This window comes from Dama dama, chromosome 21 (assembly GCF_033118175.1).
Source record: "Dama dama isolate Ldn47 chromosome 21, ASM3311817v1, whole genome shotgun sequence".
Lineage (NCBI taxonomy): Eukaryota > Metazoa > Chordata > Mammalia > Artiodactyla > Cervidae > Dama > Dama dama.
In genome coordinates, this window is record NC_083701.1 from 26,528,507 (window position 1) to 26,547,164 (window position 18,658).

The 18,658-nt window shown below is 43.2% G+C and overlaps 1 protein-coding gene across 3 annotated transcripts in view; it reads left to right on the plus strand.

Moving 5' to 3' along the window:
• Positions 1-18,658, plus strand: part of CHD7 (chromodomain helicase DNA binding protein 7) — a 187,061-nt gene that overhangs the window by 102,439 nt on the left and 65,964 nt on the right. For all 3 annotated transcript variants that reach the window (XM_061123365.1, XM_061123367.1, XM_061123368.1), the window contains exons 4-5: positions 12,621-12,762; positions 17,613-17,750. In XM_061123365.1, coding sequence (XP_060979348.1) covers positions 12,621-12,762; positions 17,613-17,750 — 280 coding nt within the window. The remainder of the gene's footprint in view (positions 1-12,620; positions 12,763-17,612; positions 17,751-18,658) is intronic.

The window sequence follows — 18,658 nt, forward strand, 5'->3', positions numbered from 1 at the left end:
TAGTTTAGGTTCTAGGGAAAAAGCCTCCTACACGCCCTCCTTCCCCTCCGTACTTCCCCACGACTCTCTGACCCCCCAGGAGGCATATTTATTCAGTAAGAAAAACTGAGAGGAAAAGACATTGAAGACTAATTTTTTTCATTTGTACCGAACATTTCTTACAACTGTTCTGAACCAGTTCCAAACATCTGAATCTATTTTTCAGAATATGGCTCATGTTATAAAATATAGTTTCCAGATGGAAGTATGGTCGGACTTGGTTACCCCAAACCTGTTTGTAAAACTCGTGTAGAAAACACGCACCCCCACAAACCCCTACATGCGAATGTGCACGTGTGTGGTGCGCATGCGTAGTCAGCCCTGAGATTGATGTGCTGGATCCCCGCTTTGCGAGCTTGCAGGCCAGGCAGCCTTGGGCTTGTGGGCGATCCTGTGTATCAAGAGCAGGTACACAAAGAGGGCGTGGTTTCTGTGGTTAGAGAGATGCTGCAAAGCGGAAGGACAAACTGGGATTTTCAACTTCCCGCTGAAAATATCTAAACAACCCAGTGCATTATTCCGTAGTGTTTTGAAAATTTGAATCATAGTAATTAAAAACAAAACAAAACTTTTGTTGTCAATACTTTATATGGTGCCCAAATAACTGAGTTACAGTTGGCCCTCCACAAGGGACTTGAGTATCTTCGGGTTCTGCTGTCTGTCGGGATCCTGGGACCACTTCCTTGTAGATATGAAGAACTGTATATTCAGTAATCGGGTCTAATAGGTAACAATGTTTGCATTTACTTAGGAGCATTCTTTGATGCCTCGGTATGTGATCTCTTAATTGAAAGCCTTTATTTTTTTTCTCCTTAGGAACACTCTTCTAAACTCACAATCCATTATAAGTTTTGTTTTTATTTACTTAAGAAATATTTTATTGGGGGCATATTATTTGCAGGTACTGTGTTAAAACAGGGATGTGAGCCAAGAATATGCTGTTAGAATTTCGGTCTGATTTACAAAGAAGGTTTTAAAAATACACAGTTGCTTAAATCTGAGTGTTGTGCTTTTGGTAGGAAGAGGCATGTGCCTTTTATTTCTGCAAAATCTAAAAAGAATTTTTTTTTTTTAAACTTGAAATGTGAAAAAATGTTTCAAGAAGTTTTCTGGAATTCAGAAAATATGTCACCAAAACTAGCCTCAAAATAATATGTCTTCAATTTTTATCTTAGTGTTTTGAATTTATTACCTAATGGTAAAAATTGATTTAAAAAACCCCACCGTATCTTGGATCCTGGTCATCAATTCCCAGCTGTATTCTCTGAAGCTCTCGTCTACCTCAGACTGACCCTGTCTTTAGAAATGGACTTTAGCACATCCTTAGGCCGTGTAGGATACATTGTTTAGTTGCTAAGTCTGTGTGCTACTCTCTTGCGACCAGTGGACTGTAGCCTGCCAGGCTTCTCTGTCCATGGGATGTTTCAGGCAAGATTATTGGAGTGGGTTGCTGTTTCCCTTCTCCAAAGTTGGGGAAGATACTAAATTACCCTGTTTTAACAGTGAAACTTGTTGAAATATCCCTAGTTGCCATGAACAACCATTAGGAGCTTGGAGCATCAAATTCAGTCTTTCCCAGCCCCTCCCCCACCTCCTCGGTGCAGGTACAAGACTCTGCCTTTATCCTCAGAAGACCCTTCAGTGATGCTCGTCTGTGGCCTCGGCCACCCAGCCTGACGTGTGTGTCCGCGCGTGGGGAGCGGTCAGCGTGCTTGAGACTGAGTGGCAGCCCTGCCCTAGAGCCACACGCTTTCGGCAGGACGAAGGTGTGTGATTATCTTCTCCCAAGAAGAAAGCCTAGTCCTTTTTTTCTTCTTCTTGTGACTAGTAGTCTCTGTCAGTGGCTGCCATAGGTGACAGTTGTTCTCCCCCAAGTGGTGTGGCAGTAACCGATGGGAGCCCTTCTGTGTGTCTGGAGAATGCCAGTGGGGAGGGGGCATGTCCTGGAGACATGGGCGGCCACCAGGAGGGCCACCAAGATCATCCGTGGCGCCTTTGCTGGCCCCAGTGACTTGACTTCTTAACCGGCCATTTGCCGACTTAGGATGAAGTGTGGTTGAGGATGTGCCTGAGAAAGGTTTTCCTGTTGTTGATGGTCTGATGAGCGTGGCTGTCCGAGAACATGGTAACCGAACAGGGATTGTCATTGACTTAATTAACAAGCCAGCCCATTGTTTTGCTGAGCTGCAGTGTTTCTGCTGGTCAGGTGAACAGAGACACTCGAGTTGTGGTCTCATTTAAGGCTAGGAGGGAAAAAGCGTCCCCCAAGCAAGGATAAGCAGATTGCACACAACTGCATGTAAATTCTGAATAGCATAGCAGAATAATTATGTAAATTGAATATGCAGTGATGAAGGTAATGGGAGGTTTGGGTTCTGTCAGTGCTGGGGTTGAATTGCTGGAGCAGGTTGCTGTAAGCCCTGGAATACAGCACTGGCAATTTTGTTTTGCAGAACGTTATGTGATACCGGTTATTTCCATCCTTGAATAAGTTAACTTGATGAATTTGTTTATACAGAAAATAATTCTCCTACAGAGGGCTAGAGCAGAAGGGATAAACAGAAATGGAAGGAAACAGTTACTGTAGAACTGCTCACATCTCTCCCGTTTGGCCCTCTCTACTGGGTCACTCGCAAGATTTCTGGTAACAAACTCATGCTCTGAGTGTCTGGTGACAGCAGGGACCCGTTACTGGTCTGCATTGTGTCCGGGCAGCCGAGAGCTGGCTTCGCATCATTGACACACTTGTGCTAAGATAGCACGTAAGAAAGGATGGTTGTCTTCAGTGGAACCAGTTTTCCTGTGTGCTTCCACGACTTCTTTCTCTCGACCTGTCATCCCACTTCGTTCCTTTGAGTCTCTGAGGCTTAGCTTACATTTGTGACCGTTCCTGGCAAACTGGCCCTTTTGGCAACAATGTATGATTGAATCTGTCTTGCCTATGCAGGAGAACCTAAAAGAACTGTCCAGAAGCTGTTACATACAATGGCAGTGGTTGTGGTTTGGTTGTCATGTCTGACTCTTTGCGACCTCATGGAATTTAGCCCGTCGGGCTCCTGTATTCACGAGATTTTCCAGGCAAGAATACTGGAACGGATTGTCACTTCCTTCTCCAGGGGATCTTCCCGACCCAGGGATCGAAACTGCATCTCCTGCATTGCAGGCATATTCTTTTACTGCTGAGTCACCAGGGAAACCCTGCATAATAGAACAGTAGTGAAACAGAAAAAGGTGTCAGCATTTCAGAAAGAGTTACTTAATATCTTACTGATGGGAAAAAAAAAAAAGACGGGCCATATTCCTCTTTTCTAATTAGAGCTATATCTTTTTTTCCCCCTTTCCATTTTACCTTAAATATATATTTTTCCACATGTTTTTCCTGTGAGCTCTCCAGGTGTCTTCATAGCCTTCAAATATTGTCAGTTAATATTGAAAATAAGGGCTAAGACATTTGTGGTTGGAAAGAATACTTTTTTGCATACGGAAGGGTTCACGGAGCTGAAATTCGAGGATTCGTGGCCTTCCCTTCAATGCATTTTCTGTTGTGTGTGCTTGGGCCTTGTGCAATGAGAGAATTTGGAGGAAGTGCTTCCTTTGAATGACTTTTGAAGGATTTGGTAGAGCATTTAGCTATATAAAGATTCTTTGAATGTACATAAAGAAGGGAACTTGGCCAACGGGTGTGACTTGACTGTTGAAGCTTCAGTTCAAAGAAGCCATGGAGATTTGCTTCTCGTGCAGTTTCTAGGAATTCATCTGATTACTTGCTCCCCTCTCCACTCCCCCCACCCCCAGTATTAAAGTTAGTAGGAAGCTAAAAATGCTACTTCTCAATTAAGAGTGAAGATATTTTATTTTAAAATGGAAAGCAACCATACTGTTCTTGTTTTAGAAAAATATATTAAGTACCAAAAACACGTAAAGTGTATTTTTTTGCATACCACACTTTCATTAATATTTATGTTGTGACTTTCTTCTAACAACTGTAGCTTTTCAGATACTATCTTCTCAGTTATGATCCTAGAGAGTAGCAGCATTTACCTGAGAAATACTTTTGTTCATTCAGTCAGCAAGCCCAATGGTGGTATATTTCAACCAACTAATACATATTTTATAGTGTGCTCTTAAACATGTAAAATTACTTGCACACAAAAATAAACCATTAAACTCATTTTACTAATAAGTACAGAATTCCTTGATAGGTGTCTCCCCATCAGATAAACTGAATTAAGCTAGCAGCTCTTCTATTTATTTGTTCTTTCTTCTACTCACATGCTGTGACTTGGTTTTGACCTAAGACACTGAATAGTTGTACAGATGGAATTAGGTGTTTTAGATACTGTGCCTCAAGTGGTTATAGATTTCTCTAGCATGTGGTCACAAAAGGACTGTTGAACCCTTCCGGTGTTGGTGAGGAATAAGAACGTCTCATGAACATCATGTGCTCTGCCTGCCCACGGGCCTGCACTGTCTGCTCCTGGTCAGTACGTCCAAGCTCTGGGCCAGGGGTGTAGCCAGGTACCCCCTTACCTGCTGATCTCAAAGACTGTCTTCTCTTTGATAAACGGACCGACCATGTGTGTGCTGTCGCTCAGTCATGTCTGACTCTCTGCAGCGCCAGTGGACTGTAGCTCTCCATGCTCCTCTGTCCATGGGGATTCTTTAGGCAGAAATTCTGGAGTGGGTTGCCTTTTCCTCCTCCAGAGGCTCTTTCCAACCCAGAGATCGAACTTGGTATCTCTTAAGTCTCCTGCATTGGCAGGCGGGTTCTTTACCACTAGCGCCAAAATTATTGTTAAAAGATTTCAGTGGTTATGAAAACATTTTTGAAAAGTACGAAGTTTTGTACAGATGCAGAACCTGTCATGTGATGTGTAAAGCTCTCCCTGCTAGTTGCTTTCTGCCCAAAGGCCCCTGTGGGATGTTGAATGCAAAGCCACTGTGAGAGCATCAGGCATGTGAGAGGCCAGTCCTTGCATCAGCTATCCTCCCCATAGATGCCCGTGTGACTGAGCTCTCAATGTCGAATAGGGAGCTGGAGGGTACAGGATTAAGAAAAAAGACACTGCTTTCTCTGTCTCTTGCTCTCTTTTAATTTTAGAAAAACAACACCCTTGAACTTCCATAAGATGACTAATTTTATGTGTACCCTGATTCCTGTGGGAACAGTTGTAATGTCGTGGGAGTTGTGCCTCTCCTGTCTGGGTGGGTGGTGAGATTTATGTTTTTTCCTCATGGGCCGTAAATTTGCTGAGCCTAATTCTCCACCTCTGGACCTCACCCAGTTACACCGAGAGTGGGCTGCCCGTCTCCCAGGTTGACTCTAGCCACCCTGGTGCATCAGAGAAGATGCTCTTGAATCTAGGGGAGTTGGGCTCTGGCTGCTGCCGCCACCCACACTGTCCCCGTCCTGGTTGTGGGAATGCTGCTCATGAAACAGACGAGCATCTTAGGACTTGGCACAAGCTGCCAAATATCGGCCCTGCTGTTTGGCTCTTGGAAGAATATCCCATGGTAGAAGGGCAGTGAAAGGCCTGCTTTCTGCCCTGGTTGTGTGATGGGTGGTGTGCCCAATCCTTTCTGCTGTGTCTCAGTGCCGGGCAGAGCCGCGGGCTGATGCTGATATTTGCTGAGCCTCTGGGATCCGACGACACATTAGCTCACTAGACTTTGCTTCTGTCTTACTTCTGATGGTGGTTTAGTCCCTCAGTCGTGTCTGACTCTTTGCAACCCCATGGGTTATAGCCCGCCAGGCTCCTCTGTCAGTGGGATTCTCCAGGAAAGAATACTGGAGTGGTTGCCATTTCCTTCTCTAGGGGATCTTCCTGACCCAGGGATCGAACCTGGGTCTTCTGCCTTGCAGGCGATCTCTTTACTAACCGAGTCACCAGGGAAGCCCTTATTAATTCAGTCCGTAAAACTCAATAGCCTTTAGTCTTTTGGTGATAATTTGTGACTGCATGATGTCTTTTTTTTTTTTTTCTCCGCACCTAGAATCTATTCAACATTAAAAACGGGTTTAGCTCTTTCAGGAGGACTTTCTGCTGTACTTTCTGTTTCATTTCTTTCTTTTTTTTTTTTTTTGTCAACATTCTTCTTTATAAAATGGTCTGCTGGAGCTCTCCTCAGGACAGAGTGCAGTGTTAGTTACTCAGTTGTGTCCAACTCTTTGTGACCCCATGGACTATAGCCCACCAGGCTCCTCAGTCCATGCGATTCTCCAGGTAAGAGTACCGGAGTGGGTAGTCATTGCCTTCTCCAGGGGATCTTTCTGACCCAGAATGGGTCTCCTGCATTGCAGGCAGATTCTTAACCATCTGAGCTACCAGGGAAGCCCCTCCTTAGGACAGAGTTCTGATGTTATTGGAACCTGCCCAGGGATGAGTCCAAGTAACAGAAGACATCCACCAGGAGAGGTTTTCCCCAGGACCTGGGCTCTGGAGCCAGGCGGGTCTTGGGATGGCTGCTTACTAGGCTGAGCGTGTATTTGCTTTGACCGTTTCCTCACCCTTGGACAGTTTCGTAGTAAGATGTGAGGGTGAGTGGTATTGAGTCTGAAATAGACGTTTTAAATGAAAGTAGGTTAGGTTTCTGTATCTTTCCCATCCTTCTTTGCTATTCCCTTTCTAGAAATTTAGCACAGTTAAGGTACTTCAGGGGTAGTTGATGCTCTAAGATCTACTTGAAGTAATAAGTTAATAAATAAGTAATCAATAGCTTAAAAAGTTTATAGATTGTCATTGAAGTTTGTTGTTCAAAAGTATAACAAAATTCCTTTCTCTAACCCCCTCTCTTGTTCACTTCTCAGCTCTCCTAACTTTCTCTTTCTCAAACAGAAGCATTGGATGGAGAATTTGTGGGTGGCGTTGAGGAGCAGTCAGGGGTGGTTCAGCTGAGGGCTGCTTGCTGGGAGGTTGTTGACAAAGGGGGCCTTGCTCCGGTCCTCCCATCCCACCCTGGTGCTTTCCTTGTGGGGAGTCTCAAGCATTTGGACTGGCTGCTGACCACCACTGGGCCCTTGGTCCAGGGAACCCTGATGGCCTTCTTGTGAAAGTGGTGATGTAAGGTTTTCTTGTCTGTCATGCAGAATTTGTCTTCACGCCTACCTTATTAGTTTATTCTTTCATTTGCATTTTTATCACATCCCAGTTTAGCTAGTAAGTAAAAAATTTTTAAACGTCTTAGGACTTGAACATTTTTATTTTGTTGAGTTGGCCTTACTTCATGATATGTTACATTTTATGTTGCCCTCATTGATCCTTTTGAACTTTCAGTCCTTTATCTTACTCTTTTTTTAGTTTGCCTCTTTATCTTTTAATTTTCTTTTTTATTGTTTAAAAACTCAGAGGAAAACCTGAAGCTGAGGGGCCAGATGCTTTCCTCCTGCCATCCTTGAGCCTGCAACCTTAGCAGCTCATGGATTGTATCATATGTGATCTTTCTGAATCATGACAAGTCACACCCTTCCTGTGCCATGAACATTGCTCACTTCTCATCTATGACATTCAGTTTCTTACGGAAAAGCCTTTTGAATGTGTAAAATATAAGGATATGTTTCAATACTCTTTGTTCTCCTAAAAGACAGTAGTGTGACACTTTGGCTTGATTTCCTGAAAACAGGCCTGTTTAATGTTCACAAACCTCACGGTTGATTTTTCCCAATGTGAGGAGGCCCTTTGCCAGCGTGTCCTGTCTGAGGGTCTGTGTGGTGAATCCCTGCTGCTGTTCAGCTGCTTCACTAGCTGACTCTCTTCCTCTGATCCCATTTGGTTCCACAACATGGTTCCTTTTCAAACTTCCTTTCCTTGGAGGACTTAGATCCTTAGGCTAATGTTAATCGATGTTTACACTCTGTAACAAACCAGGGCAGCTAGCTGGCTTTCCTGTAAGTCCTGGTTCTTTGCATAAAGTCTTGTTTTAAAAACCTATACTCTTTCTCACCAAAGAAAATCTTCACTATCAATGTGCTGTATCCAAGCTGGGGTTTATGTGTCCAGCCCCTTTCCAGGGAGCATCCCTTGGCTCATGGCTATGAACTCTTCAGCCACATGCTGAATACCATCCTTCTAGGGGCTGATCCCCTCCTGTAAATCCCTCCTCTCTGAACCCACCACTTGTTTCTCGGAGTTCTCATCAGGGTGGTGCAGGCTGTGATCACATGGGGCGGGAAGAGAACTTTAGAGCTCGGTCTGTCAGGGAGACCGAAGTGTCACTTAGCCATTGACCCTGAGCACATCCCACTACCCACCACCATGACCTGCCTCTCATGGTGACACGTGACATGTGAATAAAGCTGGTGCAGGGACAGTGGCCCTGCCAGCCACCAGCAGCATCCCCAGAAAGAAGTCCCCTTTCCAAGAATACAGGGGCCCGCCCAGCTTCACGAGGGGGCGGCCCTACATCACCCGACACCAGTAATGACGGGTGATAAGGATCAGGAAATGAAAGAACTTTTGTGAGTACAGAGGGGAGGTATACAGATGTACAGGGTTTGAGGCACTGCTGGGTTTCACTCTATTTGGGTAGTGCTTTAGCCTCACTTTACTGAGCTTCATAAAGATAGAATCTATGTGGGGTTATCGTAAATGTGTTAGCAAGCAGAGAGCTTGAGCCGCAAATAGTCAGGGCTGTGTCGGTGTTTGTTGTTATCCCTGGTTTAGTTAAATCACTCAGCTAACCTCACCTGACCAGGCGTGAGGAATACAGAGATAAATAAGACACAGTTCCTTCTTGAGCTTACAGGATAGTTGGAGAAAAACATACACACACAGTGCTTTGGTTTCACTGCATTGCAGTCATGTTAGCCCCCAGTATTGTGTGTTTTAAATATGCCTTGTGTGGGGGGTACGTCGTTTGGCATGTAGAGGGTGTGCGATGTGACTAATCCAGACTTTGGTGGCCAGAAAATGGTTCTCTGAGTGAGTGATGTCCGCCTGAGCCTTGCAAATGAGTAAGTGAGGGTCAGTGGAGGTTGAGGAGACCTGTGTATCCTTTCAAAAGTGCTTCTGTGTATCCATAGGGTGGAGGATGGGGGATTTAGGATGTGGGAAGAGTAGAAAAAGAGAGTTCACGTCACCGACTGTAAAAGCTGCGTGCAGAATCTCGGACGTCAATACACGTGGGGCTGGACCTCAGCAGAATGACTTGGTCAGGTTTGCCTGTGAGCCAACTGCCCTGGTGATGCCTGGAGGATGGGTTTGCGGGTGTTGTTCGGGTGGCAGGACCACATCTCAGAGCTCGGGGAAGGAGGTGGGCAGAGCCGGTCTAGGGTAGGCATGAGGACAGATGTGGCTTCTCCACTGAGGCCACTCAGGGGGGGACCCCATGCAGGCCAGTCTTCCTCACCAGCCTTATGGATGGGGCGCTGGGCTAAGGCCAGCGCTGCAGCTGTTGGAGGCACCGTGAGGTTGTAGATCTGCGCCAAGCAGCCCAGGGGTCTCTTCCCCCACCTCATAGTGTCTGGTGAAGGGGTAGTGTCCTTGTTAATACCGTTCCCTACTCGCCTACTGGAAGAGCTGCCCTACGCTCAGGCTCTCCGGATTATAACTTGGAAGAGGAATGTGTATGTTTTGGCTTTGACTTCACGAAAGATCAGTTTTGCACCTCACACATCTGAGTCCCGGCTGTGGCCTTGGGATTCGTGTCCTTTTTCCGGCAGTCTGGGTGTTGTGACAGTCACGGTGGGATGTGATACGTGTCTATACTAAAGCAGTGGCTGCTGGGCTGGTCTGCTCGTTTGTCTTTTGAGCTGGTGTTGAGCTCTGTTGATACAGGATGTTCCTTCTCTTCGAGTGGCTTAGATGAGCAGTCACACTAGTGTGGCCTGTCCCTAAGTGTCCGCTGGTTATTCGGCCCTGTGGGTCTGAGCCACAGTTAGAGAACAGTTTCCCGCTGTGGATGCCAGGCGTTGGAAAGATCGAGTCTTGGAGCAGGGTGCAATTAGTAACCTCATTTTGTAGTTGAGTAAACTGAAGCTCAGGGAAATTTAAAGATGTATCCAGGATCACAGACAGGTTAGCAATGACAGAGTTGGAAAGTGAACTGAGGGCTGCCTGAAATCAGTGCTCTGATTACCCTCATTGGCTGGGGAAAAAAAATTCTGATTCTGGCTTTTTGGGGGCAAAGCAGTTTTAATGTAATAGTTGAAAGTCCAAATGAGCTTACTGCAAAATAGTGGCAAAGGCAATCTGATGTAAATAACTGTCTCTGGTCCTTGACTGTCCTGTGTTGGGGTGACATGAAGACTTTGTAGCATTTGACTTCTTCGCGTGTTCCTGGTTTATATGTTGATGTCATGAGAAGATGTTAGCAAGGAAACGCTTAGCTGCCTCTGAGCAGCATGAACAACACAGGATCTACTGAGATTAGAAATCCCCCAGTCATCGGAGCTGGGGTGGGCGCTTCCCTGGGCTGCCAGCGTTCTGTCCGTGCACTTGGAGGGGTCCTGTCTGACCTCGGGTGGTCTCAGAGCTTCCGTGGGGCGTGTCCCCAGCCGGGGACAGATGGGAAAGCACGAGCACACCTCTTCTTCGGCAGACTGACATCTCCTCAGACCCGGGCTCCGGCGGGCTCCGGGACAGCGAGCCTTTCTCTGCTGGAGGATGGCTCACCCCGGGAGCAGTAACCCCACTAAATCAAACGGTGTCCGGCGCTCCCGGGTGGAGAGGGCGCGGGCGGAGGACGGGCCGCCAACTTGCTTTACCTGGCAGCTGTTCAGCTCTGTGACAGGCCTACCTCTGATTAAACAAATTTGAGAAATATGTAAAGTTTTGGAAGCAGTTTTGCACTGATTTGATAAAAGAAACCACAAAACACTGCAGCGCAGGTGTTGAGAATGTTTGAAAGCTGATTGAGGGAAGCAGATGGCTTTAGTCAGTGGCATCCAGCCAAAAGAGCAGGTGCTGGTCATGTGACCGCTGGTTACCAGGGTAATCTGATTGCTCTTGGCGTGCAGATGAAAGGAAAGGGGCCCAGCGTTCAGCTGTAGTATTGTATAATTTGTGGCAGTTAGAGCGGAAATAAACGCTGGGAATGGAGCCTCATAGTAGGGGAGACTGCTGTCCATGTGTAGCATAAACACTGGGATAGTTGGATGAGGAACTCTTGTATAGATTTTTTTTTTTTTAATTTAAAAAATATTATGCTTTCTGTGCATCTTTCGGGGGCCTAAAGTTTTTAGGACACTGCCTTTTTTTTTTTTTTTTTAATTAAAAAGAAGTCTATAAACCTAACTGCTGTTTGCTATAATCTTGAATCGTTGTTAAGTTTTTTCCTTATGTGCTTATTTACTAGGCTACAATATTAACAGCACAAAATAAAAACAAGCTCTGAGGATTTGAAAATGACTAGTATTATCAAATACCTTATTTATTCGTTACAAAAATCCCTTTTAGGTGTGCAATTATATTAACACATACTTTTGAAATATTTTACATGACATGTGCTGTCCTGAAATAAAAGTGTGCAGGTATCTGGCCTCTCTTCCTTTTCTAATAGTTGGGACTGAAAAAAAAAATGCTACTTAATGCATTCTGGCAGCATACTTTTTTAGGAATTTACAAGCTCAAACTTTTTAAAGGTTTTTGAAATGTATCTTTTGTTTTCAGTAGTAAAAACTAATTATTACTGAGGTTGGATTGTTTTAAATGTTGGATAGTAAATGATAATAAACAATGTTAGGAAACCTTGAGGCTGGTTTGGAAATTGCTGTGAAAGTTAGCACTAAGTGTGCATTCTAAAAGAATGGCAAATAAAGTTTCTAAAGGTGATGGTAGATTTAAATTTAAAATCTTTTTTTTTTCTTACAGTTCATTCTTGTCTTTTGGTAACATTCAAATCCTGTTAACCTTTGATGAAAACATGCTATGGATCGTGAACTTGAATTATTGGGGTCGCTCTGCTATGTTTTTGTATTTTGGAGACCTACCTTTTGAAAAACAGGCTATTGTGACACCTTAAAAAAAATGCCAGCACCAAAATAAAGCTTATTTTTACTTAAGAACACAGCATTAAATAAAACTGTGCGGAAGAGGAAATTGTTATATATTTTGTTATATTTTAAAAGATTATAAATTGGATTAAAATGTAGCTGAATGATGTTAAAAGAGAACATGCAATACTATTGGTCAAGAAAAGGACTTAGGAGTATTTAAAGCTATCCGCAGGAGATATGAAGAAATGATTGTTATGTTCTAGCTTTCCTTGAAAGTTTTAGAAACATATTCTGGTGCCTTAAAAACTTGATAGCAAAACAACTTCTTAATACGATTTTTCATCAGGGCTTGCTGTATTGGCAGAGACTATTCATTGTCTCGATGAACAAATGTACTCTGTGTGATTATTAGCAGTTTTTGCATGCCGTTTCTTTTTAATTAGGTCAGATATTTGCCGAAGGTCATCGGTATGAGGTTTTGCTGTAAAAATTAATTGAGAGTCAGTACTGTTTAACTCTCGATGGCCAACATGCATTGATTTATCGACGGTTATTGATACTTCGGGGATGTTTATGTGGGAAACAGGCATGGGGCGTGTGGAAAATCTCATGAAAAAGTGAACACTAAGTGATCCACTTTGAATTCTAGTAATAAGAAACCTGATTCAGAAGCAAGTGCTTTGAAGAAAAAGGTCAACAAGGGAAGAACAGAAGGTTCTGAAAATTCAGACTTGGACAAAACGCCCCCACCATCCCCTCCTCCCGAAGACGATGAAGACCCAGGTGTTCAGGTAATACCTTTATTCTGATCCTAAGCCGTGGTTGTTGAGTGTGGGTAACTTTAGCTGCATATCAAGTGCACTGGACCTACCTGTCTTTGTTATAGAGCTGCTGTAAAGATGGGTTTTTGTTGTCTGGAACATTATATCCATTGTGATGAGAGCTGGGCCGCCAGCCCGAAATTAAACTCCTGACTTTGTGGTTTTGCCATCTTTGACTCTATGATAAATAAAACAGGCTCTTTACATGTATTTCTGTGAAGGTATCTTTTGATGTTTATGTATATGTTAGTGTTAATGTATTCTTAATATATTGGTTTGTTAAGACCTTCATCCACATTTCTAAATTTCTCCTAAGTTTGGTTCCCTGTCAATTATATTGCAGAACAAAGTTGAAGATATACTCTGTACCTCATCTTAAGGTTTCTGACATCTGACGGTCAGAGTTGAGATGTGTTTGTGTAATACTAAAGTTTCTGTGAACCAACTGAGTGACTTTCTGGATGGCAGCACTGCACGATTGTCCAGTGTTAGATTCTCCTGACTTCTGGACAATTTTATAGGAATCAGTTGAAAGGCTGGCCCTGAAATAGACATCAGGAATTCAGGTTCTTGCGTGTAAAGCACACTGCCTCCACTGAGAGGACTGTAAGTAAGGGATCCCTCCACGTGACTGTTGAACATTATTTCCTTGTTACGTTCCCTGGAAGCATGCCAGCGTGGTCCTCTGGGGTGCCTGGGAACGTGGCTTCTGTGAATGACATCTCCGCTGTCAAGGAGCAGTTACTGAGCGTCCTGCCAGGATAGAAAGCAGCCCCTGGAAGCAAGTTTGACCTTTTCTAATAGTTTGGTGCATATTCAGTACTCCTTGTACCTACTCATTTGCTTCAGAGTTAGAAACAAAGTACTTGTAATATGCAGTTCTGTGCTAAAGAATTTCAGATAGCTTTTGTTTGTGTGTGTGTGTTTAACTAGAACTCCCTGATACTGATAAAGTCACAGAATGGCCTAACCTAAGAGGACCTGAAAGGGCGAAAGAGAGAATGAATGAGTGAATGTGTTTTGGTTTGGCTTGGTTTGGTTCTATAACTAACATAGTGATAACCTCTGGCAGTTTGAGTTAATTTTGTAATCTCCTCTGACTTTATACGTCAGTGAAAATATATGGGGGAGGTGAGTAGATATTTTTAATTGTTTAGGGAGTTTTAAACTAAAGTATTTTTAATGATTTTAATTTCTATGCTCACAGGTGTTTTTTTTTCCCCTGAATTTCTTTGCTTAAACTAGGATCTTCATGCAGTAGTATTTGGACAGTATGAGGAAGCCTTTCACACAGGTCAAGAAAATTCTGTAGTTCTTTCACAAACACTACTGAATCTTACAAATCCATTTGCATTAATGCAGACCCAAATGGACTTTATGAAATACCAGTGTTTTGTTTTTTATCCCCCCTTGTGCATTTCAGTTATAGAAAATGCTAATCAATGCAAATGGACATCGGTGCGTCCTTTCTCATTGGCTGGTGCTGAACTGCCCTGGGCCGCACGGCTGAAGTCAGCAACCACACAGGCCGCTTTCTCAGTGTCCCTCCTGTCTCTGCACAGGAAGTGATGCTGCCTGCTGGTTTGTTGTGTTTCTTCCTGTCGCACACGCTTCAGCAAAGGGCATGTAGTTCTTGAGTTTTATGATTGATTTGTTTAAACTCTAGTAAACGCCATGTCTTATTTTTTCTTTTAGCCAACTGAAAATTGTGTCACAAAGTACTGCCACAAAGTGAGATTGTGCCAACACATTTGAAGCTCCTGTTCAGTGTACCTATTTTAACTATAAGAAAATTCTTAAAACAGTCCAAGTTTAACGAGTTATTTTTGTGTTAATTCAGAAGTTTTGAGCTTTAAGTGCAATTCTTACATTTTATTTTGATCCCCCCCAATCTTTTTTTTTTCTTTTTTTAATTGAAGAATAATTGCTTTACAGAATTTTGTTGTTTTCTCTCAAACATCAACATGAATCAGCCATACTCCCCAAATCTTCTAAATAATAATAATCTAACAGATCTTTAAGAAGCCTATTATGTAATAAATTATATTGGGAAATTGGAAAAGGAACCTTGATACCCAAAATAAATGAACTTAAGATCAGTTATTATTTAGAAGGTAGAGAAGCCATATAACATTTAAACAGCTCAGAAAATTGAGTTCTAATTGTTTTTTTTTTTTTTTTTTTTTACTCTTATGTAACACAAAGTTGATAATGAGGAGAAACTTGCATTATAAAAGTTATATTCACCATACATACATTTCTATAAAAAAAAAAAAAAGTCCCTGTCTTATCGTGCTGGAACATTTCTTCATTATCAGAGTGGGGTTGAAAGTGGATTTGTCTTAGACTCTGTCCAAGGACGTTTAGTTATTTGCACTGAAAGAGTCCTGGGGCACTGTGGCCCCAGCCACGGAAACCTGATGAAGCATCACAGATGTGTCATCATAGCACGTTCTCCTTACAGTAATGACATGAAGATGAAAATAAAGATTAATCCGTTTACATTTAGCGAAATTGATACATCAAATGAAATACAGAGATTATGCTAAATCTCACCAAATTAAAATGTTGTTCCTGATAATAGGCTCTTACATCTTAAAGAAATTGACAGCCAGAAGTGGGAGGTGATAAAGTGAGGCGGAAGAGCAGTTACTTCAGATGAGCTGTGGGAAGAGAGGAAGGAGGCTGTGTAATGCAGCCTGGCTTTAGAGCCTCACTGCTTCCTGACTTTCCTTGCAGAAGTGGAGCTAGTTACTGATGACCGTAACGCTACTAACTGTGTTTAGCATTGGCACGTGCCTTGCACCGTTTTGAATACTTCCAGTGAATTCCCTCCTGTGATCGTCACAGCATACTTACGAGGTAGCTGCTACTATTACCCCTATTCTACAGATCGGGAAACTGAGGTCCCTAAAATAACTCATGCAGGGTCACACAGTGAGAGACCAGGCTCATTCTCATGGGGACGCGCAGCGCCAGGGCTCACAAGGTGACATGGGGCAGGATGGGCCGGGGCAGGGCCCCCGCTGGCCTCGGTGTCACCTCCACGTGGAACTGGTTATTCTGGAGAGGAGAGGGAGGTCAGAGGGGAAAGTCAGAATTTGGATGCCTCCCCCCCACTCTCCCCAGTACCTCGATGTAGAGCTAAAAGTTCACAGTCCCCAGTGACCCATCTGATGGTCCTGTTGTACCAGCTGTGTGTGAGCGGTACCAGGGTGTGAGCAGCCTCCCACCCCCTTGTGAGAGCAGGGGAAGGCAGACTTCATTCAGTAAGACGTGGTGGGTCCCGTTCTCTGGTACAGGGTGCTGGAGCTTGGTGGTCCCGACTTGGGCCCTGTCAGTCTCTGGCCAGTGCCTCCCGAGGTCCATGTGGTGGGGTGATTTGCTTCTCTCTGCCTTACTGTCCCAACTTTAAAAAACTCACAAGCTCTTCAGAAAGTTTTTCTTCATAACTCTTAGAAAGCAGTTTGTATCAGTGTTACTTTTCTCCGTATTCTTTTTATTCTGTGTGCTTTGCCAGCTCATCTGTAATAGTCTTGCCTTGGTCAGTGATTTAAAACTTACACAAGTCATTTTAGAGTTCGCTTAGATTTTATCACACATATTAATGAGAAACTTATTTATCTTCATTTTTAATTAACAGACAAACCTATTTGTATATCAGAAAGGTCAAGCAGTCTAGAATTGTTTTGAACAAAAAGTACAGAATCTTTCCTTCTGTTCCCTTTATTTCACTCCCCAGAATTAATAGTGTTAACAGTTTGTTGTGTCTTTTCAGATTTTTTCCTATTATTGAAAATATGCACATATACATTAATTTTTTTAAACAAATATTCATTGGGTCATAGGAAAGTAAACAAGATATGCAGTGTGTTTCTCTGGAGGAGTTAATATATTGATGGCCCACACATGCAGATAGATACACAAGGTTTTTCTAATCTTAGAATTGTAAGCAACCAATTGTTATGTGACTTGCTTTTCTTTTTAGTTAATCATTTGTCTTCTGGAGGCATCCTGTAGATTCCTAGGAGTTTGCTTGCCAGGATGAGTGGGCAGGTTTTACATTTTGACCACACTGGTCCTGCAAAAGTGTATTAGGTTCTACTTTGACCACTGGATGAGACAGCATCTTGCCAGCGTTCCTACTAATACTGTTAATAGTCCTTTGCATTTTAATCAGTGCAGTCAAAAATTTTAAAAGTAAAGTTCCTTATCGTAGTTGCTCATTATAAATTCTGCCATTCAGTCTTTCATCTCTTCAGAAATGTTTAAACTGTTTCTTTTAGGACCAAGATTAAAATGCACACCTTCTATTTAAATGGGCCTCTGAAATCTTACTGGTACCTTGGATATAATCTAACTGTAGTTAAATAGTACTTTATAAGTCACAAAGTATCTTCTAATGCCTTCAGTTTTTTTAGACTTTTTATCATGGAAAAACATTTTTTTTTAAATATACAAAAATAGGATGGCCTAATGAAGTCTTAACATATCTACCACCCAACTTCAGTATTGCCTTCACTTTTGAGCAACTCACCGCCTGAATGAGGAGGAAGATGTGTTGTTACTACCGTTGCGCAGTTAAAGGCCATGTAGCCGGGAGTGGCAGGACCTTGACCTGCCAGGTGTTTGACTTCAGATTTCCCCCTTTCCCATCGTATCTGTCGCCAATGTGATGTCTTGTGTGCTTTACAAGGTTATAGTCACCGACTTTTCTTTAAGATCATTGTTATTTTATAATATAAATGTACCCTTGCCATTCCAAGAAACAGAAATGAGCATCAGCTTTCTAAGTCCTCCCTGGCGGGTTTTTGTTTTAGAAGCGACGGTCCAGCAGGCAAGTGAAGAGAAAGCGATACACCGAGGACTTGGAGTTCAAGATCTCTGATGAGGAGGCCGACGACGCAGATGCTGCTGGGAGAGACTCCCCCTCCACCACCTCACAGTCAGAGCCACAGGTGAGCGACCAGGTGTGCGGGGGGTTGGGGGGGGGTTCCCACCCACTTGCATTTCACAGAGTAGGCTGGAGATTTTATAGCTGGTATCTGAGAAGTTCATTTGAAGCATCAGACTTTGAGCTGGAAACATCCATCTCGTGTTGGTGAACACACTTTGGGATATCAGTGGTTTAGAAGTAGGTTTTTAAAAAAACCCTGTTCACTGAAATAATTATTTTAGTGCGAGCCTGTGATACACAATTTGACACCGTTTTGGGGAATTGATGGTCCCTGTTGAGGATGAGTCAGAGCTGGGCTGCAGGGAGACTGAATTTCCCTCCGAGAGTTCAGTGCTGTATAGCTTCTGGGACTTTAATAAGCCACTCAGGCTTGTCTCCTGCTGCTCAGCATCATAAGAACCCCTTTATGAAATTACTGCCTTGTAGTATCCAGCAGGGCATACTTTATTCTCCATGCAATGTAAATGATGGATAAAAGAGCTTATAAAATATGGGTAGTAATGGAGGATTGATTATTGTGAAGATCTTTTTCTTCCCCCCCTTCTCTCTTTTAAAGTCCTCTTCCTACCATCACTGTGCTTTAGTTAACAAACTGGTAACCCACTGAAAAATATATTAAATGCAGTTTTGTATTTCATTTGGTAATTTGCACTCTGTCTGGTTGTTCTGTAACGTTTTGTGTGACCTCCGTAGATCAAAGCTGCCTACAATAACAGAATGATGAGTATATTTACCCCATGGGTCCAGACAGGGAGAAGTCAGGTCTTTGCCATCATGCGGAGATCATTTCTCTTGGCAGCTGGAATTTCTGAATGCTCCTTGGCTTTGGGGACCCATGCTAGTCCACGCAATTAAACCACATAATCACAAAGTAATAAACACAGATCTTCCTTTTTGCCTTTCTGTAGA